This window comes from Saccostrea cucullata, unplaced genomic scaffold (genome assembly GCF_032062105.1).
Source record: "Saccostrea cucullata isolate Sc308-1 unplaced genomic scaffold, CSIRO_AGI_Scuc_v1 ctg279, whole genome shotgun sequence".
Taxonomy (NCBI): Eukaryota; Metazoa; Mollusca; class Bivalvia; order Ostreida; family Ostreidae; genus Saccostrea; species Saccostrea cuccullata.
Window position 1 is genome coordinate 390,788 of NW_026933486.1, and position 27,572 is coordinate 418,359.

General features: G+C 36.1%; 1 protein-coding gene across 1 annotated transcript in view; it reads left to right on the top strand.

The window, feature by feature from the left end:
• LOC134238486 (diacylglycerol kinase delta-like) overlaps positions 1-27,572 on the top strand; it is a 57,244-nt gene that overhangs the window by 21,660 nt on the left and 8,012 nt on the right. Inside the window, exons 6-28 of the mRNA XM_062720614.1 lie at positions 2,403-2,507; positions 7,406-7,538; positions 11,264-11,370; positions 11,584-11,712; positions 13,344-13,523; positions 13,705-13,787; positions 16,284-16,392; positions 16,628-16,767; positions 17,608-17,665; positions 18,049-18,143; positions 18,385-18,475; positions 18,623-18,697; positions 18,823-18,921; positions 19,834-19,921; positions 20,799-21,011; positions 22,620-22,799; positions 23,007-23,127; positions 23,304-23,414; positions 23,686-23,844; positions 23,944-23,989; positions 24,345-24,458; positions 24,575-24,709; positions 24,825-24,967. Coding sequence (XP_062576598.1) covers positions 2,403-2,507; positions 7,406-7,538; positions 11,264-11,370; positions 11,584-11,712; positions 13,344-13,523; positions 13,705-13,787; positions 16,284-16,392; positions 16,628-16,767; positions 17,608-17,665; positions 18,049-18,143; positions 18,385-18,475; positions 18,623-18,697; positions 18,823-18,921; positions 19,834-19,921; positions 20,799-21,011; positions 22,620-22,799; positions 23,007-23,127; positions 23,304-23,414; positions 23,686-23,844; positions 23,944-23,989; positions 24,345-24,458; positions 24,575-24,709; positions 24,825-24,967 — 2,714 coding nt within the window. The remainder of the gene's footprint in view (positions 1-2,402; positions 2,508-7,405; positions 7,539-11,263; positions 11,371-11,583; positions 11,713-13,343; positions 13,524-13,704; positions 13,788-16,283; positions 16,393-16,627; positions 16,768-17,607; positions 17,666-18,048; positions 18,144-18,384; positions 18,476-18,622; positions 18,698-18,822; positions 18,922-19,833; positions 19,922-20,798; positions 21,012-22,619; positions 22,800-23,006; positions 23,128-23,303; positions 23,415-23,685; positions 23,845-23,943; positions 23,990-24,344; positions 24,459-24,574; positions 24,710-24,824; positions 24,968-27,572) is intronic.

The window sequence follows — 27,572 nt, forward strand, 5'->3', positions numbered from 1 at the left end:
ATTAATAGTACATACAAGTGGCCTGGTTGACCATCTGGTTAACGAGTCTGGAGTAATCTGGGGGGGGTTTATCAGAGGACTAGGGAGGATTTACACCCTGCTGTGGGATTGATTACTGTGTCAGTGTCCCGCGATTAGTGAACAACTTACACTGTTTAAACAGTACAAAAATAAAACCAGATGGATGACCGCTAAGTTTTATTTAGTGGTTTGTTACGCGGGTATGTATTTTCTGTACCAGGTTTTTATTTTCTTCATGTGAAGACATTTTAAAAAAATCTGAATTTTAAAAATCATTTTTTTTGTCTTTTATATTAGATTATATTTAAGAATAAATCTAGGGGTAAATCTACAGCTTGCTAATGTCTCTCTCTCTCTCTGATTAATCACATTGAATACAGAATGCTAAATGTCAAGTGTCTGGAGATCAGTATTTAAATGTTACAAATTGATTTATTGATAGAAGGAAGCACATATTGTCAGTGTTGACTTATTAAAATAATTATATGTGTAAATAACGAGGATGAGCTAAGATGATCCCAGTTATCTGAGTTTGTAACGCCTGGAATTCCTCCTCCCACCCACGACAGCTGATTAAAGAAGAGATAAATCTTTGTTACGAAGGAATCTGCCTTGTGTGTGACAGGTCTTTAACTAAGGCTGTGATTCCATAGGAAAGATGTACAACAACAAGCAGTGTTCATTTTATGTCTTAATAGGTGTCCTAAAATATCCATAATAAAACAGATATTATTATTATGGAAAGATGTATTATTATATATGTGTGAACATGATAAAACAGGCTTATCATAGAAGTGTTCTGTAATTTATGGTGTTGTTTAGTATGTATGTAAAGACATAACCTATATGATCACGGCTGTAATTTTTTTGTTGCCTTTTTCCGCTGCCCGCAGTGTTTTCTGGTAAGTGACTGGAGAGGGGGACTCACTAGTGATATAGGTAGTCACATTTCTTAGGCTCACACTCTATTCACCTGAGATATTCACCTGAGAAGAACGTGCGTAGATTTCACCTTCATCACCTGCGTATTAATCCTCACCCAATATCAAATTTACAAAAGACCCTCACTTTCCAATACCACTAGTAGATAGGGGAGTGGTCCGTATATACATTTTTGATTTAATAGGATTATTTATATTATTTGTTTATTTTTTATGGATGCTCCATCATGGATGAGGTAGGTTAGAATAAAACCTGGGTTTGTATTTAATAAAATGTCATATCTTCAGTTAAACAGACACAAGACAGATATTTATCTATATTTGAAAAATATTTTTTTTAAATTTAAATTGAAGTTTGCATGTGGGAAAATTGAATGAGTTTTGAATCCTATCATCAAGGTGAGACTAAGTATTTGTAAGTTACCTGAGCCACGCAGGTGACCAATTGCTTTCTTTTTTCATCTCTCATCATCTGTTGTGTGTGAAATGTTCATCAAGTATCATCCATTTTGTGTTGGACATTGCTCCCCCCCCTCACCCCTGGAGTGACAGGAATGGGTCCAAAACTATAGAAAATTAAAGCAATCTTCTAAAATCTTTTTCACTCCTTAACATAAAGCAGTCAACATGGTCAAACTGTTGGTATAAGTTTTTTTTAACCTTCTGCCAAAATTTTGAAATTCGTACGAAGCACAGTATTTAATAAGTCATTTATGCAGATCTTGCAGAATTTGATGGTTTAAAAAAAATTAATTTATTTCACCAATAGAATTTATGATCAGAATTCATAAGTCAGGTTTTAATTAATAAATAATCTCTCTCTCCCTGACCTTGTGGCCAGCAGTGAAGTGGAAAACTATATACCATTAATTAATGGAAACTTGACATGCATGGGAAAATCATGACTTAACCCTTCTTTGAATTTTTGAGAATCAATTATATAATTGTGCGTGGATGTATTTGCTTACACTTCACTCCAAATCAAATGGTTTTATAATGAGATGTCACTCCTCATTGATTTGGGTACACTAATGTTTTAAAGTCAATCTGTCCTGATTGATCAGGATTGATTTTAGATTTACATAAAATAGAAAATTCATATGGTACTGGAATTTTACCATCAGTATCAGATTTTGTATTTATATTGTAAGTAGATGAAGGAGTATGTTTATTTATTTATTTTTATCACAACTGGATTTTGGGTCTTATGATATAATAGAGTTGAAGGCTTCTAATAGAAGGATAGATTGTACAATTTATCAGAAGAGCGATTCAAGGCCCTTGGGCCTCTTGTTTATTTTTATCACAAGAAAATTGAAAAACTACAATTTTCATGCCATGTGTGAAGCAAGCTACAATCCTACTTTCATTTTGAAGTAGTGAATTTATTTTATAATTGACAAGTTTCTATAGTTTTAAGGCTGGTTGTTTATGTTGTAGGTTATAACACCATTCAGGAACCTAGTTCTGTGTGCAGACAGTAGACGAGAAATGGAGGAGTGGATCACGGCCTTAAAAACCGCCACTAACAGGGAATTTTATGATGTAAGTACATCTTCTCTGTGGGTGTATGTGAGGGGGATGGGTGGGGGGTGGATCTTAGTTCTATGCGCCCACAGTAGAAGAGAAATGGAGTAGTGGAACATGGCCCTAAAACCTCCACCAATAGAGAATTCATCTTCTGATGTGTGTGTGTGTGTGTGTGGGGGGGGGGGGGGGGGCTTGCTTTTGTGTGCCGACAGTAGAAATGTGTCACAGCCATGTCAGTACTGCTTATTGGGGGTGGGGGGAATGGGGGGTCTTCAAAATTGCCATGAACAAAGGTGGATGGGTGGCCCTCAAAACTGTCACTAACAGGGAATCCTGTGATGTTGGTAAATATTTTATGTTAATTGGTGTAATGGGGGAAAGAAAAAGTTTTAATTATTTTATAGTAACATTTACAATAATATGTAATTATTGCTCGAAAATCTCGAAAGAACTACAAATAAGAGTAACAATAAAAAGAAAATAAATGTACACAGTTGTCTTAAAGAATCTGTACTTGTCTTAAAGAATCTGCATTTGAATTTGGAATGAACAACATTTGATCATCTGCAGTATCATATCTAATTATTTTTTTCCTCATTGTTGAAAAATCTCTACATTCTGAAGTCTCGTGATATCAAACTTGCATGATCACATAATTTTCTGATATTCAAGTAAACATCCTTTAATAAGTGAGGGTAACTCACTTCTTGTTTCTACATGTAGATGACAGTTTGATGTACATTGTACTTAACTTCATCAGTACTTCATTTCACTTTGGAGGTAAAATATTGAGATATTTTCCAGATCTAATATTGGGTTTAAATAGTTTGTAAACCTGGCCTTTAGAAGAACTTTTTACATCATGTTACTATTTTTGAAATAACTTTTTTAAACATCTGATTTATTGACTCTATAGCAGTTATCCATCTTATGTTGATAAGACCTGGCTTGTACTGTATTTATAAAAGCCCACAATTGTTTTCAAAACAGGCCTTGACAAATTTGGTTCACTATCAAGGTATCCTCTTTATAAACTGTTTTGTGACCATAAAATAAATAATAAAATAAATAATCACACAGGGGTCAGTAACCCTTACATCCAGGTCCTGTAAAAAGAACATGTCCAAATGGAAAATTTACTCTTCTCCTCTAAAATTTATGAAAAATTCCCAAATGACAAGCAGATTGAATTTTTCAGTGCAATTTCTATTTCAAAACTTTAAATATTGAGATTATAAGCATTCATAAAGATGTAAATAGAGAATATCCTTCAAATTAACTCTTTATTCAACAATTAAACATAAGACAAAAATATTTTCAAATTTTCTGTACTCTTTTGATTTAAAAATCCCAATGGGTACAGGACGCTTTATATTACCAAAAAAGGTCAATTAATCCTTGTCACACATTCAATTAGATTAGGTTTACAGAAATTATATAGTCCTAGAGCCAACAAAGAACAAAAGCAGATATTTTTGCTGACACACCCTTTGTGAAAGACAGGGGAAAACTTTATACTGGAGAATGAAACATGATGGATTTGAATTAGATATGGTCACGATCTATCATTTTACCCTGAAATTAAGCTGCAGTGAATAGGGTAGTCAGATCTAGCGCTGAACTATTGTATTTTTAGAAATAGGCTTGTTACTACAGTGTGAAATAAAAATCTTCATCTGATTAGTATTCTTGAAACAAATCATGAAATTTTTATTGTGGAATTAAGTGGACAAAGTATATTCCTGGTTTTTGCAATAATTCTTTATTGATCAATTAGGTTTATATTAAGAAGGTGCAACAGGAAAAGATGTTTTTAAAGCTTATAATCAGCTTTTCTTAGTTTCTACTTTTCAATTCTATTAATGTACATAAAAAAGTAATTTGCATTTCTTCTTAAAATAAATGAGTTGTTAAAAAAAAAAGACCTTCAGCAAGGTGCTAATTTGTATAACTAATGGGATGATATTGAAATTGTTGGGGGATGTCTTGAAATATATATATATTAAAAAAAAATCAATGGCCTGGCTGACAGGTGTGCTGCCTGACAGGTGTAACGAGATTTGTATGTAGACCTGGAGGATCAGGTAGGATTTTACCTGAGTAGCTTCTCCAGCATCACAGCTCGGGCGTCCTCTGACAAGGAAGTATATGTGTACCATGGATCTCGTGTAAAAACTAGACTCACAGTACTGATGTACAGAGGATCTCATGTTGTAAAAACTAGACTCGCAGTACTGTACTGATGTACTGAGGATCTCGTGTTGTAAAAACTAGACTCACAGTACTGTACTGATGTACCGCGGATCTCGTGTTATAAAAACTAGACTCACAGTACTGTACTGATGTGCCGAGGATCTCATGTTGTAAAAACTAGACTCACAGTACTGTACTGATGTACCGCGGATCTCGTGTTATAAAAACTAGACTCACAGTACTGTACTGATGTACTGCGGATCTCGTGTTGTAAAAACAAGACTCACAGTACTGTACTGATGTACCGCGGATCTCGTGTTTGAATCAGACTTTAAACACATACTGGACTGTACTAAGGTTGTAAACATGCACGAAGGATTATCTCTCCCTCTGGTTAAGTGTCGAAGTAGTGAATTGAGATTGTGAACAAGAGGCATGCACAGGGAGTTGAATTTACCCGTAATATTTAGGTTGTAGACATTAGTTAATTGAGTGGTGAACATGTATGGAGACTCTGATTTTACTGTCGTATTAAGTGAATTGTGATCCGGTTAACAGTGACGATGCTGTGCTGTTTAAGGGGGATAAATCGAGAGGGTTCACTGATCACACGGTATTTTGAGAGAGTTCATGTTGAGAAGGCGGAGAACGGGGTTTGTATCCAGTAATGCAATATAAAGGGAGAATTGTGCTTTGTTGTTAATCTGTAAACATTGTCTTTTCATTAGTGAATTTAGAGAGATTATAATGATAATTAATTTTTTTAAAATTCAAATTAAATTTTTTCACATTTTTTGTGAAAATGAATTTTTTCAGTCTGCAGAGAAATATACCTAGTTAAAATTACAGTATCTATTGGCAAAGGAAAGCAAAAACAAACATATTACCCGGTAATCACCTGATCCCTGCATCCCAGGTTGCATAAAGGGTGGGGCCAAACCTTCAAAATTATAGCAGTCTTCAAAAATAATAAGGAATGAGCCCATGGGACCAATGGTTCAGGCATATGGATGTACTGGTAGCTAAGTTGGTCATATATATACTTATTGAAAATTCATGAAATCTTTGAAAACTGATGAAAAGTATATTTAGTGAGCAATCAGATAGAATGATGACCATTAGTACAAAACCTTACCCCACTGTCTTATGAGAGCAGTTTTCAGGCCCCAATGATGAGACTAAACTTGTTCATATAATCATGATATACTGAGAATGCATTACACCTTTGAAAATGGTTTACTTTAAACATCTACATATAGGAGATACTGTAAAATCATTATTTCACAGGGGTTTAATTTTCGCGGTTGTCAAGGTGTATTTAAGAGACCCATGAATTTATGTCCACCACAAAATGCAATTTTTCACACATATATTCTACTGAACAATTCTTCAACAACTAAATCAAATCTCCATGAACCAATCTATATTTTCTTAAAACCACCAAAATCTGACCCCTTGAAAATATGTGATTTTACAGTAAACTGATTTGTACATGAGCAAAATCGTTATAAATAATCATAAGGAACACTTTGCCCTCTACCAAAATTGTTAACTTTATGGCCCTCTGGCACACATGGTTTAGGTCTAATGAAAAGGTTAGTTGGCTTCGCTAGAACATGTAGAATATTGTAAAATTAAACCTCAAGTTTTCTTTTCTTTTTTTTCAATGGATGATATCAGGCAAAGTTTTTCTTTGAGGGAAGACCTTCATGTCCCTTGGTTCAAGTTTTAGGTCATGCACAGGAAATTTGAAAAAAAAAATTTTTAATATTGAAAAAATTATGTCATAAGTCAAGTAAGGTACATTTTAAAGTTTTTTTTTTTCTTTTGTAAATTCAGTACATTTTAAATAAATATCTTAAAGACAAGATAATACACAAGTTGTGCCTGAATATTTTAAATCTTCATGTATTCAGCATATGTTGGTTAGTACAGTTCACACCTAGTTCCTCAGTGACAGGTGACAACATTTTGGCTGGAGGCCGGTTTATGATAGGTTAATTGTTTCACCGGTCAGACCTTGTATGATCAATCACTGGTCATTTGTAATGACAATAAATTATACACTGACCAATGGTCACACCAGGCCCCTGCCTGATCCTCCACCAACTGACTCCAATTTAACGGTAATTACCTTTTTTAAATCTTTAAAAATATAAATATAAGTGTATAAATGATGAGGCAGGGTATAAAAAATGCTAGCCTTGTATAGAATAACAACAATTGTGTAATAATTAAAAAATGAAAGCTGGACTGAGATCTTACAATAGACAATTGTTTATGCATGTAATGATCAGAGACAAGACATTCTCTCATTTAATGAGTGTAACAGAGTTTACAGTGGCTATGCATTGTTAATAGTGAGGCCACGCTTCTACTATAGTACTAGCTAGTGGGTTAATCCTTTAGCTCAGTTGGTAGAGAGTTGGATTTAAAACCTGAGGGTTGTAGGGTCGAGCCACACTGTGGACACCCCTTAGCTAATTGGTTATATGTGTATCATAGGTCTATACCGAGTGCTGTCTTAAATTTTTATTTCTTTTCAATAGTGCATGAAAACCAATAATATATGTATATTAAAAAAAATTGCTATTTTTACCCTGAGAATTCAGTGTAAAGTAAATGTTGAATGACAATTCCACTTTACAACCAGATTTCATAAAACTGACTGTGTTTGATTATTGGACTGTGTTTGATTATTGGACTGTGTTTGATTACAGGGCAATGCCAGCCAGAGAGAGATGATGTCTGGTCAACACAATTGGTACGCCTGTTCTCACGCTCGCCCCACCTACTGCAATGTCTGCCGCGAAGCTCTGTCAGGGGTAACCTCTCACGGCTTGTCTTGTGAGGGTATGTATCAGTACTACAATGTCAGGGGTCACCTCTCACGGCTTGTCGTGTGAGGGTATGTATCAGTACTACAATGTCGGGGGTCACCTCTCACGGCTTGTCGTGTGAGGGTATGTATCAATACTACAATGACAGGGGTCACTTCTCACGGCTTGTCATTTGAGGGTATTTATCAATACTACAATGTCAGGGGTCACCTCTCATGGCTTGTCTTGTGAGGGTATGTATCAATACTACAATGTCAGGGGTCACCTCTCATGGCTTGTCTTGTGAGGGTATGTATCAATACTACAATGTCAGGGGTCACCTCTCACGGCTTGTCTTGTGAGGGCATGTATCAATACTACAATGTCAGGTGTCACCTCTCACGGCTTGTCTTGTGAGGGTATGTATCAATACTACAATGTCAGCTGTCACCTCTCACGGCTTGTCTTGTGAGGGTATGTATCAATACTACAATGACAGGGGTCACTTCTCACGGCTTGTCTTTTGAGGGTATTTATCAATACTACAATGTCAGGGGTCACCTCTCATGGCTTGTCTTGTGAGGGTATGTATCAATACTACAATGTCAGGTGTCACCTCTCATGGCTTGTCTTGTGAGGGTATGTATCAATACTACAATGACAGGGGTCACCTCTCATGGCTTGTCTTGTGAGGGTATTTATCAATACTACAATGTCAGGGGTCACCTCTCACGGCTTGTCTTGTGAGGGTATGTATCAATACTACAATGTCAGGGGTCACCTCTCACGGCTTGTCTTGTGAGGGTATGAATCAATACTACAATGTTGGGGGTCACCTCTCACGGCTTGTCTTGTGAGGGTTTCTATATTACAATGTGTGGGGTCACCTCTCACAGCTTGTCTTGTGAGGGTATGTATCAGTACTACAATGTGTGGGGTCACCTCTCACAGCTTGTCTTGTGAGGGTATGTATCAGTACTACAATGTGTGGGGTCACTTCTCACGGCTTGTCTTGTGAGGGTATGTATCAGTACTACAGTGTCAGGGGTCACCTCTCACGGCTTGTCTTGTGAGGGTATGTGTCAGTACTACAATGTCAGGGGTCACCTCTCACGGCTTGTCTTGTGAGGGTATGTATCAGTACTACAGTGTCAGGGGTCACCTCTCACGGCTTGTCTTGTGAGGGTATGTGTCAGTACTACAATGTCAGGGGTCACCTCTCACGGCTTGTGTTGTGAGGGTATGTATCAATACTACAATGTCAGGGGTCACCTCTCATGGCTTGTCTTGTGAGGGTATGTATCAGTACTTGGATGTTTCATAATTAAAGCTGATTAATTCCAAACTCAAATACTGAATGTTAGTGTGTTACAGACAATTTATTTACATCTGAAAATAAAATTGAAGAGAAAAACACCACATGCAATGTGACTGTTTAAGGAGTCTGATTCTTCATGTTTACTACAGTAGTCACCTGCTGGAGAACTGCACACACAGGTTCATTATTTCTACGTCTATTGTTTATTGGTAACAGAAATCTGCCAGCTACATTAAAGGTGATTGGCCGGGTCCAAGAGTTTTGCCCTTTGTTAATTGTAAAACCTGGAAATTATGATATTGAATTAAATGATTTACCTGTAAGATGGCGTTACTGATGAGAGACGCTGTGCTTTAATCATAGAGAGATACTCTAAAGGATGATGTTACAAAGTGGGCAGTGCCCTTGTTGTCCTTTTTTTGATGTGTACACTCGGTCTCACCAAGGATAGACAAGGATTTTGTCCCTTTTACCCAGCAATGGCTAGTTTTCCTTAAGAACCAGCTACCAGCCATATTGACTGCTTTAAATGACAAAAATGCCATTTTGAAATTATAAAAAAAAATTTAATTGTTGTAAGGTCCACAGAGATTTGTATTAAACCTCAACTCAAAGCCTGTTATAGTAGATCTCCAGCCTTATACCTTCAAATAAAGGGAAAATACTATTACTTGGGAGGGTTCTTGCAATTTAAATGTAGGTTAGTGTTGTGGCCCAAGGGCCTCTTGTTAGAGCTTGGTATTAAAAGTCCTACTCTTTAGAAGCATGAAACTTTTGGATTCCTGACTGATGTCTTTATTCAGATAACTATATTTTTATCGTAAGTGAGGAGAATACTACCTGTGAGATAAACCTTTGCTAAATATCCACGGGTGGATGCTTTATTAATAGTACTTCTGGTTTTGACACAGTATACAAAGGCAGATCAGGGGCCAGCATGCGGGGCAAGATTCAGTGCAGCCCCCAGACCCCCTACCTTCTACTGTGCCCCCGTTATAAAATCCTAGATCCACCACTGATATAGATATCCTCTATCTATCTACAGTATCCAGTATTTATTCTACAGTCATAAATTCTTTTTATAGTAATATTTACTGGATTGGAGATCAAGTTTTAGTCTGTGACAGTTATTAATGAAATGAGAGGTGAAGGCTGGGATATGCTGATCCTTTTATAATTCATTTTCTTGGAGAGGTGGAGTTTTCTTGATTTTCTGTCTATTGATTATTTTATCCTATATCTCTTGTTCTTGAGAATGTTCACATCGTGACACTCAAGTTGGGTTCATTAATTGTACAAAAATAACCATCATGCCCCTGAGTCAATGCAATATTCTCCCTTTCTGATTTTAAAGAGTTTTTTTTTTTTGATTAGTTTGTGTCATGAAGTTTATTTATATATAGATTTCAATTAGATCAATCACTTAAGCGCAGCCATCAGCGTTAATATTGAGACACGCCCATAACTTCAACAGTCTTTTATTACCAATCAAATAAAAAAGAAATTTACAAAATAACTGTTTCAATAATGACTTTAGCTCTACTTGTTAAAGATGTTGCCATGGTAATATGAAAAGCAGTAATTGCAAAGGGTTTTCACAGAGCTTCTTCACTCATTGTAGAAGTATATACATGTAGTAAGGCAATGTTAAAGAATAAAAGAATTGGTGTTATGAATAAATAATTCCAGGGGATAAAGTTTTCAATTTAGTCTCAAAGGAGCAAAGGATCCTGAGTTAAAAAGGAACTTATATAAACAAAATTTTCTATGTGATTTGAAAATGTCACCAACTGAACAATTCTGCTGAGATTCAACTTAAAGAAATGGACATAAGGCCATATAAAATTGAAATCTTGGTTCTCAGGCCCGCGCGCATCCGTTTTGAGGTAGCCGCATTGCCGATTTTATTGAATTTTTGATAAAATAAAAAGTTGGTATTGCGGAGACCAATCCGGGAAAAAATTTGTTTCGTAGTTTAGTATTCAAATATCACTTCCGGTAGCCATTTACAATGAGATTTTGGCTACTTCGTTTGAAAATACATTCGAGGACATTACCTACGATGTTTACACGCTGTTAAGCAGTGGACAAAGCAGAAATTTTGGCCAGAAATGGAAAGTATATCTGTGATTAAAAAAATATCTTTATGTTAAAGAAAATTCGGAAATTAAAATAAAAAAAAAATACCTCCCTCATCTACTTTATTGCCAATAAAATGAAAAATAAAATGCCGCCCTCCCGCATCTGTTTTGGAGAAAATAGGCCTGAGAACCAGGGAATTAAATTTAGATAGCCTAACTGAATTCTTCATATTCACATTAACATGTTTAAACTCAAAACAATTTAATCAATTTGAGATTGGAAAAGTTCACAAATTAAGTAGATTTTCATTGTGATTGTCAGTTCTGTTGTAAAATTTGTCCCTTTTTCAACTATTTCAGTCTGCAAGTTCAAGGCCCACAAGAGGTGTGCTGTGAAGGCCCAGTCAAACTGTAAGTGGACGACCCTCGCTGCCATTGGGCGGGATATCCTAGAGGATGAAGACGGAGTAAGTCACCAATCTAACAAATCTTTGAATGAACTATGTTTACCTTTTATGCATTTGTTATTAATTTTGACGTGCAATGTTCAAGATTTATAATAGTTACTGGTATATTTTTTATACCAAATTTTGATGACTCACCAGTAATTGAAATCGAACCCTTGGTAAAAAGATATGCAATGCTTATAATTTATAATAATTGGTGTTTTTTTTTCGTAGCTGATCTCAATGCCACACCAGTGGTTAGAAGGGAACCTGCCGGTTAGTGCTAAGTGTAATGTGTGTGAGAAGACCTGTGGCAGTGTGTTAAAACTACAGGACTGGAGATGTCTATGGTGTAAAGCTATGGTAGGTTCTCTGGTGTAAAGCTATGATAGGTCCTCTATTGTAAAGCTATGGTAGATCCTCTAGTGTAGAGCTGTGGTAGGTCGTCTAATGTAAATTTATGATAAGTCCTCTAGTGTAATGCTATGGTAGGTACATTAATGTGAAGCTATGGTAGGTCTTCTATTGTTAAACTTTGGAAGGTCCTCTACTGTAATGCTATGGTAGGTCCTCTAGTGTAATGCTATGGTAGGTCCTCTAATGTAAATTTATAGTAGGTCCCCTATTGTAATGCTATGGTAGGTCCTCTGGTCGTAATGCTATGGTAGGTCCTCTAGTGTAAAGCTATGGTAGGTCTTCTGGTGTAAAGCTATGGTAAATCCTCTATAAGTTATGGTAGGTCCCCTATTGTAATACCATGGTAGGTCCTCTGGTGTAAAGCTATGTTAGGTGTTCTAGCGTAAAGCTATGGTAGGTCCTCTAGTGTAAAGCCATGGTAGGTCCCCAATTGAAATGCCCTGGTAGGTCCTCTGGTGTAAGGCTATGGTAGGTCCTTTGGTGTAAAGCTATGGTAGGTCCTCTTTTGTTAAGCTATGGTAGGTCTTCTGGTGTAAAGCTATGATAAATCCTCTATTGTAATGCTATGGTAAGTCCTCTATTGTAAAGCTATAGTAGGTCTAATATAAAGCTATGGTAGATCCTCTAGTCTAAAGCTATGGTAAGTCCTCTAATGTAAAGCTTTAGTAGGTTTGTATTATAAAGCTATGGTAGATCCTGTAGTGGAAAGCTATGGTAGGTCCCCAATTGTAGTGCCATGGTAGGTCCTCTGGTGTAAAGCTATATTAGGTTCTCTAGTCTAATGCTATGGTAGGTCTTCTGGTGTAAAACTATGGTAGGTCCTCTAGTGAAAAGCCATGGTAGGTCCTCTGGTGTAAGGCTATGGTAGGTCCTCTGGTTTAAAGCTATGGTAGGTCCTCTATTGTAAAGCTATGGTAGGTCTCCTGGTGTTAAACTAGGGTAAATCCTTTATTGTAAAGCTATGGAAGTCTTATATTGTAAAGCTATAGTAGGTCTTTAGTATAAAGCTATGGTAGATCTTCTAGTGTATAGCTATGGTAGGTCTTTTAGTTTAAAAGTATGGTAGAATCTCTAGTGTAAAGCTATGGTATGTTCTGTAAAAATATATTATCAAGTGTAAAGGTATGACATTTGCTTTTAGTTCTTGTAAAAGGTTATTAAATGTTCTCTGGTTTTACTTGTTTAAAGCTATGTATTTACTGAGGTATAATGTTCAAGATATGTTCAAGCTTTAGTAAGTTCTTTGGTGAAACCTATATTATGACCTCTTGTGCAAAGCTTTGATATCTGCTATGTTACAAAGCAAAGTGACTTGCATGTTTTACAAATCAATAAAGTCAGGGATTAAGGAATATTAGAGTTTACAAGAAATTAGAAAAGAAAATTAATTTCTCGAATGGGCAATTTTCCAATCTCAATGCAATTATGTAAAATATTGAGTGAATTATGTAATTCTCAAGAGTTCTAATGTAAGTTCATTTGATAATTTAAAATTTGATAAAGAAAGGTATTCATTTTAATATATTGTGTGAAGTGTTTGACAGGGACATTCTAACTGTAATGATATTGTTTGACAGGTACATTCTAACTGTAAGGACCAGATGTCCTCAGTGTGTCCCCTGGGTCAGTGTAAACTCTCCATCCTCCCGCCCACCGCCATTAACAATATTGACTCGGACGGTTACTGGGAAGCCACGCGACCCCCCAGAACAAGTCCGCTACTCGTCTTCGTAAACACAAAGTCGGGAGACAATCAGGTAAATACGCCAATCCATCTTAAATGTAAAAAACAAGAATTATGTGAATTGTTGTAAATAAGATATTTTCCTACTTGAAGACAGTAATGATAACTTTGTTTTGTAAAAGAATTTTGTAGATTTGAACATGATTTTTTTCTTCCTTTTACAGTTTTTTTAAAAAAAATCAATTATCTTGCAGGGAGTAAAATTCTTACGCAGGTTTAAACAGCTTTTAAATCCTGCTCAGGTTTTTGATTTGATGAACGGAGGACCACATCCAGGGTAGGTAAATCTTGACTGATTGGGGGGGGGGGGGGGGGGGGGGGGGGGGGGTGATAGGGGCTGCTGGTCAAGGACAGGTAACTCTTGATTGATTTGGGATGGATAGGGGCTGCTTGTCAATAGTGATGGAACGATTGTCGGCGACAATCGATTGTCGGTCGTTAGAAGCTCTTCGATGCTACTAATCGATTATAAAATAAATGTCGCCGACATCGCTAACAAAAATTAAAATTATCATACTTTAATTTTATTACCAAATCCAAGTGCAAAGAGCATAAATGTAGTGATGAATGTTGAGGGGTAAACATGCTGGTCAAGGACATAACTCTTGATTGATTTTATTTTTACCGCCATGATTAAATATGGGCTGTTCAAGGACAGGTAACTCTTGATTGACTGGTCAAGGACAGGTAACTACCATTGATTTTGTGGGGGTAGTATTGCAAGTAAAGGAAACATAATTAGTCTAGTCAATGTTTAAACGTAATTATAATCATAAATACAAGTCAAACTTCTGGATAATTACTTTTACAACTTGCAATTTTAATTAATTAAAACTAATTTTAGGAAATTAATACGTATATGTATTAAATGAAAGGTGGGACTAATATCAGTAAAATACCCATTGCATGGACTTTATGACAGGTAAAAAATTGAAAATCCCATTCTGTTTCAGGACAGTCCTATATTGTTTAAAGTAAACAAAATACTATTTTCCACTTTTTAAAAAAGAAATTTCAATTAACATTCAAGGACAGGTAACTTTGAATATTTTATATAAGTAAATGTTTTTTTGTAAAAGTCTGACAGATAAGGGCTGCTTGTCAAGGACAAATCTGAATAATTTTTTACTTTTCTATATTAATTTTATTAAAGTTCAAAATTTCGATTATAATCGATTATTAATCGATTATGCCCAGCCGATTATTACCGATAATCGATTATGATTTTTTTCCGATTCCCCTCACTATTTGTCAAGGACAGGTACCTCTCCTCTTGATTGATTTGGGGGGGTTGGGTTGGATAGGAGCTGCTGGTCAAGGACAGGTTACTCTTGATTGATTTTCCTGTGGACAGGTAACTCTTGATTGATTTAGGGGCTGCTGGTCAAGGACAGGTAACTCTTGATTGATTTGTGGGGGGTAGGGGCTGCTGGTCAAGGACAGGTAACTCTTGATTGATTTGTGGGGGATAGGGACTGCTGGTCAAGGACAGGTAACTCTTGATTGATTTGGGAGGGGGGATAGGGGCTGCTTGTCAAGGACAGGTAACTCCTGATTGATTTGTGGGGGATAGGGGCTGCTTGTCAAGGACAGGTAACTCTTGATTGATTTGGGGTGGATAGGGACTGCTGGTCAAGGACAGGTAACTCTTGATTGATTTGGGAAGGGGGGGGACTGCTGGTCAAGGACAGGTAATTCTTGATTGATTTGGGAGGGGGGATAGGGGCTGCTTGTCAAGGACAGGTAACTCCTGATTGACACAATGTCAGGAAACACAGGCTACTTGACAAATGCCTCTTTGTTGTTTGGTAAAAATGCAATGTTGTATATTTTCATTCAAAGTTCTGAATATCTTCTTACATTTAACATCAGTAAAAGCTTTGTTCTGTTTGATCTACATACTACATAAAGTTGTATTGTTTAATGTTGAGTGAAAGCTTCTGTAGCTTGTATGAGACAGGATAGAATTGACACTAACTGTGGAGTGCTTCTTTTATTTCAGCTTATCTTAACACCCCACTTAACAAGTACACAGGAATGAGATCAGGAAACAGTGACATAAGATTTCATTAACAGTGCATCAGTACATGTCTCGGAAGAGCTTTCACATTTAATTTATTTTTTTTGAAATGCTGTTTTTTCCAGTTTGAGAGGATTCCAAAGTTTGATCAATTCTGATTTTTTTTTCTTTTTCAGACTTTTCCTGAAGTTTGATCAGTTTCTGCTATTTTTTCAGTCTGGGACTATTCCAGAAATTTGATCAGTTTTGACTTTTTTTTCAGTCTGGGACTATTCCAGAAATTTGATCAGTTTTGACTATTTTTTTCAGTCTTGGGCTATTCCAGAAATTTGATCAGTTTCTGCTATTTTTTCAGTTTGGGACTATTCCAGAAGTTTGATCAGATTTGACTATTTTTATTTACAGGCATAATTGCTCATATTTATATGGAAGCATCCTCAGGTAGTGTAGATTGTAGGGCGGGGCCAAACTTTTGGATTCAAACTTTTCAATAGACTAGCCACAATGCTCGGGTGAGCGATGTGGCCCATTGACTTTTTTATTTTCAGTCTGTGACTATTCTTGACTATTTTTATTTTCAGTATGTGACTATTCTTGACTATTTATATTTATATATCTATTAATGACTTTTTATTTTTGGTCTGTGACTATTCTTGACTATTTATATTTATATCTAACTATTTCAGAAGTTTGACCAGATTTGACTTTTTTTATTTTCAGTCTGTGACTATTTTTGTCTATTTTTATTTACAGTCTGCGACTTTTCCAGAAGTTTGATCAGTTCCGGATCTTGGTGTGTGGAGGGGATGGGAGTGTAGGCTGGGTTCTGTCAGAAATCGACAAACTTGATCTCCATAAACAGGTATCCCCCCAGCTAAATGCTTCTGATTCATAGCTACTGAGTTTTGACCAAAGTAAAATTTGAAAAAATCCTTAAGTGTTTGGCAAATAAAAACCTGAAATAACAATATCATTAAAATTTTATTTAAATGCATGGAGCACAAATGTAGAATGGCAAATTGATTTGCATTTTTAGGAGAAACATAAGAATTGATTCTTTGGTCCAGATTGATACAAAGTTTTTTTGTTCTTGACAGTGTCAGATGGGGGTGCTGCCCTTTGGGACGGGGAATGACCTGGCCCGGGTCCTGGGCTGGGGCTCCACCTTCGACGCTGACACACAGCTGCCTGTGATACTAGAAAAATTAGAACATTCTCAGATTAAAATGTTAGATAGGTAAGTCATACGGTATTAGAACATTCTCAGATTAAAATCTTAGATAGGTAAGTCATGCTGTATTAGAACATTCTCAGATTAAAATGTTAGATAGGTTAGTCATACTGTGTTTGAACATTCTTAGATTAAAATGTTAGATAGGTAAGTCTCACACACTGTATTAGAACATTCTCAGATTAAAATGTTAGATAGGTAAGTCTCACACACTCTATTAGAACATTCTCAGATTAAAATGTTAGATAGGTAAGTCATAATGTATTAGAACATTCTCTGATTAAAGTATTAGAACATTCTCAGATTAAAATGTTAGATAGGTAAGTCATACTGTATTAGAACATTCTCAGATTAAAATGTTAGATAGGTAAGTCATACTGTATTAGAACATTCTCAAATTAAAATGTTAGATAGGTAAGTCATACTGTATTAGAACATTCTCAGATTAAAATGTTAGATAGGTAAGTCATACTGTATTAGAACATTCTCAGATTAAAATGTTAGATAGGTAAGTATGTGCTGTACCAGTAAACTTTGATATGTCTGACTTCTCTATGTAAGATGCTACTGGATTTGTCAAAGTGATATGAAATTCCTAATTTTCTTTTCTTTTGAATTATTTTAATCTAAAAACTTGAATCCTCCAATGTTTCTCAGTATTTTCTTGGCTATATTGAGTTTTATATAATAATAATATTAGATTGTACTTGGCCATTTTGAAGTAATCTATTTTCAAAGAATTACATCTTGTATAATTTTAAGACAATGGTAAAAACAATAATATATATTTTTAGATTTGGTTTGACACACATTTAATTTTTTGTTTTCTTTTTTTTTACCTGACAGGTGGAGTATATGGACGTATGAGGGCACGATGCCCCCGCCTAGAAAACTCTCACAACAGGTGACTATCTCATTCTTCTTCTCTAACAAAGTTTTACAGATCTACTCTACTACTATGTTAATCCTGCTGTCATAAATCAGGATTGGAGGGTTTTAATAAAAACATTTAAATTTAATGGATATTAAAGCAATCCAAAGTCCAAACATTTTGATGAAGTATCTTTTTTATTGAAGTAATTTATTCTTAGTATATGTATGATGACATAACCGGAAAATGAACAGGTGATGTGCTATCTGATAATTGGCTGTCTAGAACATTACTGAGACCTTTGTTATTTGTGCTCTCTGATAATTGGCTGTCTAGAACATTACTGAGACCTTTGTTATTTGTGCTCTTTGATAATTGGCTGTTAAGAACATTACTGAGACCTTTGTTATTTTCAGTTTGATCCGATATCAGTGTATGAAGACTCGGTGGCCAATCATCTCTCCAAAATGTTACATTCCGAGGACCACGCCATTGTTATCTCCTCAGCAAAGTAATTACATTGTTACATTACCATAATAACATTGTTATTTTCCTCAGCAAAGTAATTACATTGTTACATTACAATAATAACATTGATATCTCTTCAGCAAACTAATTATTATATTTACTTTTGCTATTTACTCCATATCATAATTAATCCATATTATAAAAATGTTAATCATACTTCACAAAAATGTAGATAAAATGTAATAATATTAATTTTTAGGGTAATTACGGTATTGATTTTTTAGGGTATTGTGTCAAACTGTTAAAGACTTTGTAGCCAAGGTTGGAGAGGCCCACGAAAAAGAAGGACAGAAGGATTCCGATATAGCTTTAAAGGTTTGAATATTGTGTCATAAAAATGTCATAAAATCATATTTAAATATTTATATGCAAGAAGGGTTTTCCAAGCCTTGAAATAAAAGTAACTGCCTTGAAATAAAAATAACTGTTCCTTCCTAAAGTTAACCGTTTGATTATTTACAGTGTAATGTGTTGAATGAGAAGTTGGAGAGTTTACTGGTAACACTAAATGAAGAGGCTGAGGCCTCCACATCTCAGGTGAGCACCTGTCCTTCCTGAACAGATCAATAAAATTATATGGAATACTACAGTTCTGAAATATTTACATGTCTCCTTTGTAGATTTAAGGTTTCAGTGTTGAATTTTCTTCATTTCAATTTCAGGAATCAACAAAATCCCATCCCCCTCCAGACCAAGATTCCAACAATCAGGATAGAGACACCGTCCCGGGGGTCATAACCGCCCCTACCAAAACCAAATCAGTAAGTCAATGTCCCCCCTCCCACCAATCAGTATACCCCCCCCCCCCCAAGACCAAATCAGTAAGATTTCAACAATCAGGATAGAGACACCGTCCCAGGGGTCATAACTGCCCCCACCAAAACCAAATCAGTAAGTCAATGGCCCCCACCACAATCAGTATACCCCCCACCACCACCACCACCACCAAATCAGTAAGTCATTGCCCCCACCAAAATCAGTATACCCCCCCCCCCCACCACCAAATTAGTAAGTCAGTGGCCCCCACCAAAATCAGTATACCCTCCACCACCACCAAATCGGTAAGTCAATGGCCCCCACCAAAATCAATATACCCCCCACCACCACCACCAAATCGGTAAGTCAATGGCCCCCACCAAAATCAGTATACCCCGCCCCCACCACCACCACCATCAAATCGGTAAGTTACTGGCCCCCACCAAAATCAGTATACCTCCCCCCCTACCCCCCCCCCCCCCCTCCCCACCACCACCACCAAAATCAGTATAATCTCACTTTCACCACTGAACCAAATCAGTAAGTGAACACTTATACCCCAACCGCACCCCACCATCAAAACCAAATCAGTAAGTCAGCTTTAGTACATGCATCATAATTGACCAAACATAAAACAAAATTGGTTAGTCAACTGCCCCCAACTAAAACCAAAAAAGTCATTCAACTTTATTATCATAATAAAATGAATAAGAATTTCTTATGTCCAAGCCTGTAAATAATTTATAGCCTCTATAAATTAATGCCATTCTATAGCGGTGCCAAGTGTGGTGTAAGAAGATTGGAGATTTTTTTATTTATTCAATTATTAGATCATACGTTGTCTGAAAATTATCAGAATTATCTTTAAATTGAAGTTTTAATTGAGGATGTATGATTTATATTTCTTCAATTTTTAGGCCATTTTCAAACCCCGAGATGCCCTTATGTCCAGAGCAAACAGTCTGAAAAAAGCAATTCGCCAAATTATAGAACATACAGAACGAGGTGAGTAAAATCATAGAACATACGGAACGAGGTGAGAAAATCATAGAGCACACAGAACGAGGTAAGAAAATCAGCATACAGAACGAGGTGAGAAAATCATAGAGTATACAGAACGAGGTGAGAAAATCATAGAGTATACAGAACGAGGTGAGAAAATCATAGAACCTACAGAACGAAGGTAAGAAAATCATAGAGCATACAGAAGTAGGTGAGAAAATCATAGAGCATACAGAAGTAGGTGAGAAAATCATAGAGCATACAGAACGAGGTGAGAAAATCATAGAGCATACAGAACGAGGTGAGAAAATCATAGAACATACAGAACAAAGTAAGAAAATCATAGAACATACAGAACAAGGTGAGAAAATCATAGAACATACAGAACAAGGTGAGAAAAATCATAGAACATACAGAACAAGGTGAGAAAATCATAGAACATACAGAATGAGGTGAGAAAATCACAGAACATACAGAACGAGGTGAGAAATGTATATTCTCTATAATAACCAAATCATAGAACATACAGAACGAGGTGAGAAAAATCACAGATCATACAGAATGAGGTGAGAAAATCATAGAACATACAGAACGAAGGTAAGAAAATCATAGAACATACAGAACGAGGAATATATATCCTTCATAACCAAATTATATAAATCACTGAACAATGGAACTGAGGTATCTCCATAGTAACAAAGTCCTAAATAAGGAAAGACATTTGCTAACATTCAAGCTCCTCCTTAGAAACCTCAATAATTCAATGACCTAGTCCTAAATTTTTTTCAAATTAGTATTCATTATACTGTCAATTTTTTTAACACAAACATATATGCAGTATGCAGATTTTAATGGCATTAATAAATCTTCTTAACTACAGCTGTTGATGAACAAAATGCCCAGACAGAGGAACAGTTACAGAGACTGACGGAGTCACCGCTGTACAAGGCCGACAGTACAGAGGTACTGGAGGAGTCCACCACACGCAGAGGTCTGCAGGCAGACTTAGAAACCTCTAGATCCGCTCCTACATTCTCCATATTCACACTGGAGGCAGCTCCCAAAACTCCCATATCAAATCCCAGAAACCTAGGTAAATAAAATATTTACACTGGAGGCAGCTCCTAAAACTCCCATATCAAATCCCAGAAACCTAGGTAGATAAAAACACCTTGTCTGCTACACACCAGCTACTTAAAACAATGTAAAATCATACATCATTTGGTGAAGTTACAGAAAATACATGGTATGATGACCTAGGTCATTTCAGTAAGAAATGAAGGCCATTTTCATGATATTTTTCTTAAGCAAAAAATTAGATAATTTTTTCTTTGCGATATGTTATAGAAGTACATGTACGAGGGTCATTCAAAAAATACGTAGACAATGCTTCTCATCGTCATATAATTATTACAAGATTATAGATCAACACATTTTCGTAAACATAAACATTTATTTTGTCGAAGTGTGAAGTTTCATTCCATTTGATTAAATAGAACTCATGTTAGCCAGAATTTAAACCAACATGTTTTGTTACCACGGAGCACGGTTAACCCACATTGTAACGTCAAAGACAACGTTGAGAAAGTTTGTCAAAATTATACTAATTTTCTTAATTTCAAACTCGGTTTGTAGCGTATTCTTCATTTTAAAAAAACATATCCATAACACTTAACACCTAGTTTGCAAACAATTGTACAAATATAGCTTGAATATAGCTTGAATAAGAATGTCATTGTTTCCAAATTCTTTAATTTACCATGTAGCTCTATTGATTCTGCAACAGTGAAGCACACATCACGTTCAATGACGTTCCTAACTCTTTCGACAATATTTTTAACTTTAACCTGTTTCTTTGCAGACAATCCATCGTCCGATTCAAACTCGCTACCACTCAAAAATTGTATTTTCCATTTAATACAAATACACAGATTATTTTTCATACAGATCCTGATTTATACGGATTTTTAGAGCTTGTAGAAGAAGTTTCCCGAATGTGAAGTACAATTTTATTGCTACTTGCTGTTCCGTGACGTCCTCCAACGTCATGGTTTTTTGCTTTTTTTAATCAAGTCCATATGTATTTAGAAACTGATATCTTTTAAATGGAGCGACATATTACATAACCTGATTTCATTTTAATTAATACAGCAATACTTTATTTAAACATGTAAATTTTATTTCGTTTCAGCTCCATTTATTAGAGGTATGGCTGTAAATACTATAAAGTGAAAATTAGTAAATTACTCAATTTTGACGGTGCTCCTTGACCCCATTTTTGCTGTTCTAAATCTTTGATAATTTCTATAAATATGAAGATGTATTCCTTTTTTGGCTCAAATTATTTCAATTTTTTGTTAAGATATGTGTTCCAAATTTGGATATAATATGACGTTAAATAGAAAAGTTAGGACAAAAGTCTACGAACTTTTTGAATGACCCTCGTACTATAATAAAAGGAGCTAGTGCCAAATTTTTTTCAACTTTATACAAGATTGTTATAGAAGTACATGTACTATATTTAAATGAAAGTGCTTATAATTTTTCATTAGAGTACATGTTTACATTAATTGCTATTAACTACATGTACAGTATGTTTGTTAGAAGTGCATATACTTTATTTCAAGTGCTAATTATATTTCGTTAGAAGTTCATGACTGTACTATATTTATTAATGTTAACTGTCTTTCCGTGACTTCAGTCCACATGGACCCTAACCTGAACGTGAAGGACCTAGATTCCGGGGCCTCCAGAAGAATCAGCAGTATGAGCATGCTCAATAAAACCGCCAGCGTGGGGTCCATACTTGGTCAAGACAAAAGTCCGCTAAAGGAACACAGCGCTCCACTGTTTGGTGTACCCTTCCACACCGTCCTACCAGGTACACATTATATTATATAATATTATAGAAAACAACACAATTATTATTTGAAATGCTTGTTGATTTAAATCTTTCATTATTTAAATTGATAGCTGCAATGACAGATTGAAAAAATACAAGACAATTTTTTCTGCATATATTGTGTCATTTTATTGTAGTTATTGTCTATTTAATTATAAGCACTTGTAATGTTTGGTTTTGTTGTAGGTTTAAACAGTAACATTGCGGGGAAGTTGGCTGGCGGGAGTTTTATCAGTAAGGTCCTGTTGGCTAACGCTGACGCTCTCTGTGCCGCGGCGTCACCACTAGTAGAGGACGATATACCAGCGTATGTATAGTGATACAGCAATGTCGTACTTAGAAATAAAATAATTAAAATATTGGTACATGTGATAACTTGACTGTGGGTGGAGAGGGGGGTTGGCATACAGTTTAATATGAAGAATACAAAATCGTTTTGCGAGTACATACATGTATGAGAGTAAGACATGTTTTATTTTACAGGACTGAATACACTGAGCGCTGTGTTATGAACAACTATTTTGGGATTGGGTTGGATGCCAAGATCACTTTAGATTTCCAGAACAAACGAGATGAACACCCTGAAAAATGCAGGTCAGTAGAAGCTAAATGACATTGTCATTGTTTCCCAGCAGTGTTTTCCCTAAGAACCGGCTACCGGCAAAATTGACCACTTCAGTTGACAAATATGCCGTTTGAAATAAAAATTTGTTGTAAGATCCATAGAGATTCTGATCATTAACCTCTACCCCTAGCCTGTTACAAATGATCTCTAACCCTTTACTTTGAAATAAAGGGAAAACACTGTCCCAGGTGCTTGTTATGCTTTATAAGTGATGCTTGATCTGGAATGTTTCCCCTTCAGGAGTCGAACAAAGAACTTTATGTGGTACGGTGTGTTAGGAGGTAAAGAGCTGGTTCAAAGGTCATTTAAGAATCTGGATCAGAGGGTACAGTTAGAGTGTGACGGTCAACGGATCCCCCTCCCCAGTCTGCAGGGAATCGTTATCCTCAATATTCCAAGGTATGTGTTACTCTGGCTGAAGAAAGAATATTCATATTGATATTTAGATGTGTTCTATAATTCCGTCGAACCATTGAATTCTGTCTTATTTCATTACAGTTACATGGGTGGTGCCAACTTTTGGGGAGGAAAGAAAGAAGATGATGTGAGTATAATTAAATAAGATAAACTTTTATAGAGTACAGTGTTTGTAAAGTAATGTAAACTTGGAAATGCATGCATGCTGTTCAAAACTTAGAATAAGGGGGTAGAAATCATTCTTATGAAATGTGTACCAAGATACTGGTATGTTAGAATTTTCATGCAAAAGATTTGTGATAAATTTTCTTTGATTATTTTCTTTCAATCTGCTTTTGGAAGGTTTCCATTCAAGTCACAAGAAGGTTTCATCTTTAATTTTTTTTTCAATGGAACATTAATTAATTGTGTCAAATTCGCTAACCAGAAAGCAATGGTCATTCAGTGTAAAGTTACACAGCATATTGTCTTGTTTTTTACAGACATTTCAAGCCCCGAGCTTTGATGACAAGATTCTGGAAGTTGTGGCTGTGTTTGGAAGTGTTCAGATGGCCATGTCACGAGTGATAGACATTCAACATCACAGGATAGCACAGGTACAGTTATATATATATACTCCAGCTTGTTAGTTCCTTGTTACTGTTAAGATTTCTTTCTTTGCTATAAGGAAAACTTTGTTGGTTAGTATAAACAATGTTGCAATATTTTTCAGTGTCGTCGTGTAAAAATAACAATCATGGGGGATGAAGCCGTTCCAGCTCAGGTAGATGGAGAGGCCTGGATGCAGCCCCCGGGGTACATTCATATCGTCCACAAAAACCGGGCTCAGATGTTAACCAGAGATAGGGTAGGTCTACTTTAACTTCATTAATGCAAGGTAATGAATGAAAATATACATGATCACTAAAGATTTTGAGATGAGAAACCTACTGTTTATAGAAGTTTTTCTTTTCTTACTGTAGGTGTTTGAGAACACGCTGAAGTCGTGGTCAGAGAAACAGAAGGAGATTGAGCGGTCAGTCAGTCCACAGCCCACGTCTCTCTCCGAGGAGGAATCTCTAGTGTTACAGAACTTTGTGGAGGTCGCGTCGTCACTCATCAAATGGTAAGTCATAAACAGGGCTCGACATTAACGCTTGTCCGCTTGTCCAGTACCAGTGGAAAAAAAAAATACGGACAAGTGATTATTGCTGGGCACTTGTCCGATTGGACAAGTGCATTTTTATGTAAAGGATTCTCTAAATAATAAAAAGAATGACTGTTGAAAGCTAATCAGAATTTTCAAGACAGAAGCTGTACATAAAAACCAGAATTCGATCCCGATATTTATCGCTATATTAATTGAGTTCACATTCGATCGGGATCGAACTTCACTAATTGCATACTACCGAAAGTCGTGGAAGTTACAAACCAAAGTGTGGATTCTGTTTGATGTTGACAGGTTCACTTGTGGACATTTACCTTATTGTCAGGACAGAAACCCAGATTAAATTTCGTGTTATGTGTTTTTAGCTCACCTCAACGAAGGTGGGGGAGCTTATGTAATACCCTCGGCGTCGGCGTCCCGGGTTAAGGTTAATTTTTTTGGAGCAGTTTTCTTTTTAAGTACTTCTATGTCCTATATTGATTAGACATGCATGGAATATGCTTCTAATGTGTTTCATTGTACCAGTCAAAGTTTCAGATGCTGCAATTTCAGCAAAGGAATGACCAGGTTAATGTTTTTGGAGCAGGTTAACATTTTTGATGCAGTTTTTGCTGTAGGTCTCATTTTCAAGGAACTATAAGCCCTATGTTGACCAAACTTGCATGGATGATACATCTAAGGATGTACAATATCAGATTTGCTTCAGATGCTGAATTTGACCTACATTTTCCGGTTGAGTGAACAGGTTAATGTTTTGGTTGCAGGTCTCATTTCCAAGTAACTATAAGCCCTATGTTGACCAAACTTGCATGGATGATACATCTAAGAATGTACACTACCAGACTTGCTTCAGATGCTGAATCTGACCTACATTTTACTGTTGAGTGAACAGGTTAATGTTTTGGGTGCAGGTCTCATTTCCAAGTAACTATAAGACTTATGATGACCAAACATGCATGGATGATACATCTAAGGATACACATTACCAGGCATGCTTCGGATGCTGAATCTGAGCTACATTTTCCGGTTGAGTGAACAGGTTAATGTTTTTGGTGCAGGGTTCATTTCCGAGATACAATGAACCCTATAATTACCAAACTTGCATGGATGGTACATCTTAGGATGCATACTACCAGACTTGCTTCGGATGCTGAATCTGACCTACATTTTCTGTATGAGTGAACAGGTTAAAGTTTTTGATGCAGGATTCATTTTCAAGTAACTGTAAGCTCTTTAATGACCAAACTTGCATGGATTATACATCTAAGGTTGCGTTCTACCAGGCTGGCTTCAGATGCTGAATCTGACCTACATTTTTTTCTGGATGAGTGAAGAGGTTAAATTTTTATGCAGGTTTCATTTCTAAGTAACTATTAGCTCTATGTTGTGCAAACTCGCATGGATGATACATCTTAGGATGCATACTAATGGACTTGCTCCGGATGCTGAATTCGACATACATTTTCCAGATAATGGACCAGGTAAAAGTTATGGGTGCAGGTCTATCACCAAGAAACTATAAGGCTTTAATCAAATGATGCATCAAGGGATGAAAACTCTTAAACTTGCTTCAGATGCTGGATTTTGATCACATTTTCGTGATGAAGAACTAGTTTGAAGTTTTTATATAGGTCTATTCAAAAGTATCAGATCAAAATTGCATAAATTTAACATTTTGGAGGTACACTTTTTGTTGGGTAATTGTGTGACTTTGCCCTACTTAAAGACAACATTCGTTGAGGTGAGCTCTGTAATCTCTGATTACCTATGTTTGTATTTATCAATAACATCACGAATCAATCAAGCACATGACATGTGTAATGGACTTGATTTTTAGTTTTCAAGTATTAGATCTTGATTAGTTGATTGAAAAATTTTCGGACAAGTGAAGTTGAAGTTTGGACAAGTAAATGTTTTGGTCACTTGTCCGAATTGACAAGTAGGAAAAAAAGTTATTGTCGAGCCGTGATAAAGGTCACATTGTCACTAATCAAATGGTAGGTCAGAGTCATTCAAGTCGCAGCATCATCACTCATCAAATGGTAAGTCACTTGTAAAGGACACATCAGCACTGATCAAGTAGGAAGTCACACTCATAAAAGTAGCATCAACACTCATCAAGTGGCAAGTCAGTGGTTAGTCAATTTAAGCACAGAGCAGTCTTGAAATGATCACTACAACAACACAGTAGTTTTTTGGCATAATATTTTTGCCTGAATATTATGTTAATTTTTAGCTCTACTGGTCAGAGACCAGAAGAGCTTATGCGATAGTAATGCGTCCGGCATCCGTCCGTCCGTCTGTCTGTCTGTCTGTCTGTCCGTCTGTCTGTAAACAATTTTTCAAAACGCTACTCCTCCTACAATTTTAGTCTGATTTCAGTATAACTTGGCACACAAGTAGACTACACTAAGATACATAAAATAGTGCATCGGTTTTTGATTTTGATGAATGGTGTTGCCATGGTTACTAAAAATAGAATTTTCTGAGAAATTCCTTTAAATCGCTACTGCTTCTACAGTTTTGGTCTGATTTCAATATTACTTGGCACACAAGTAGACTA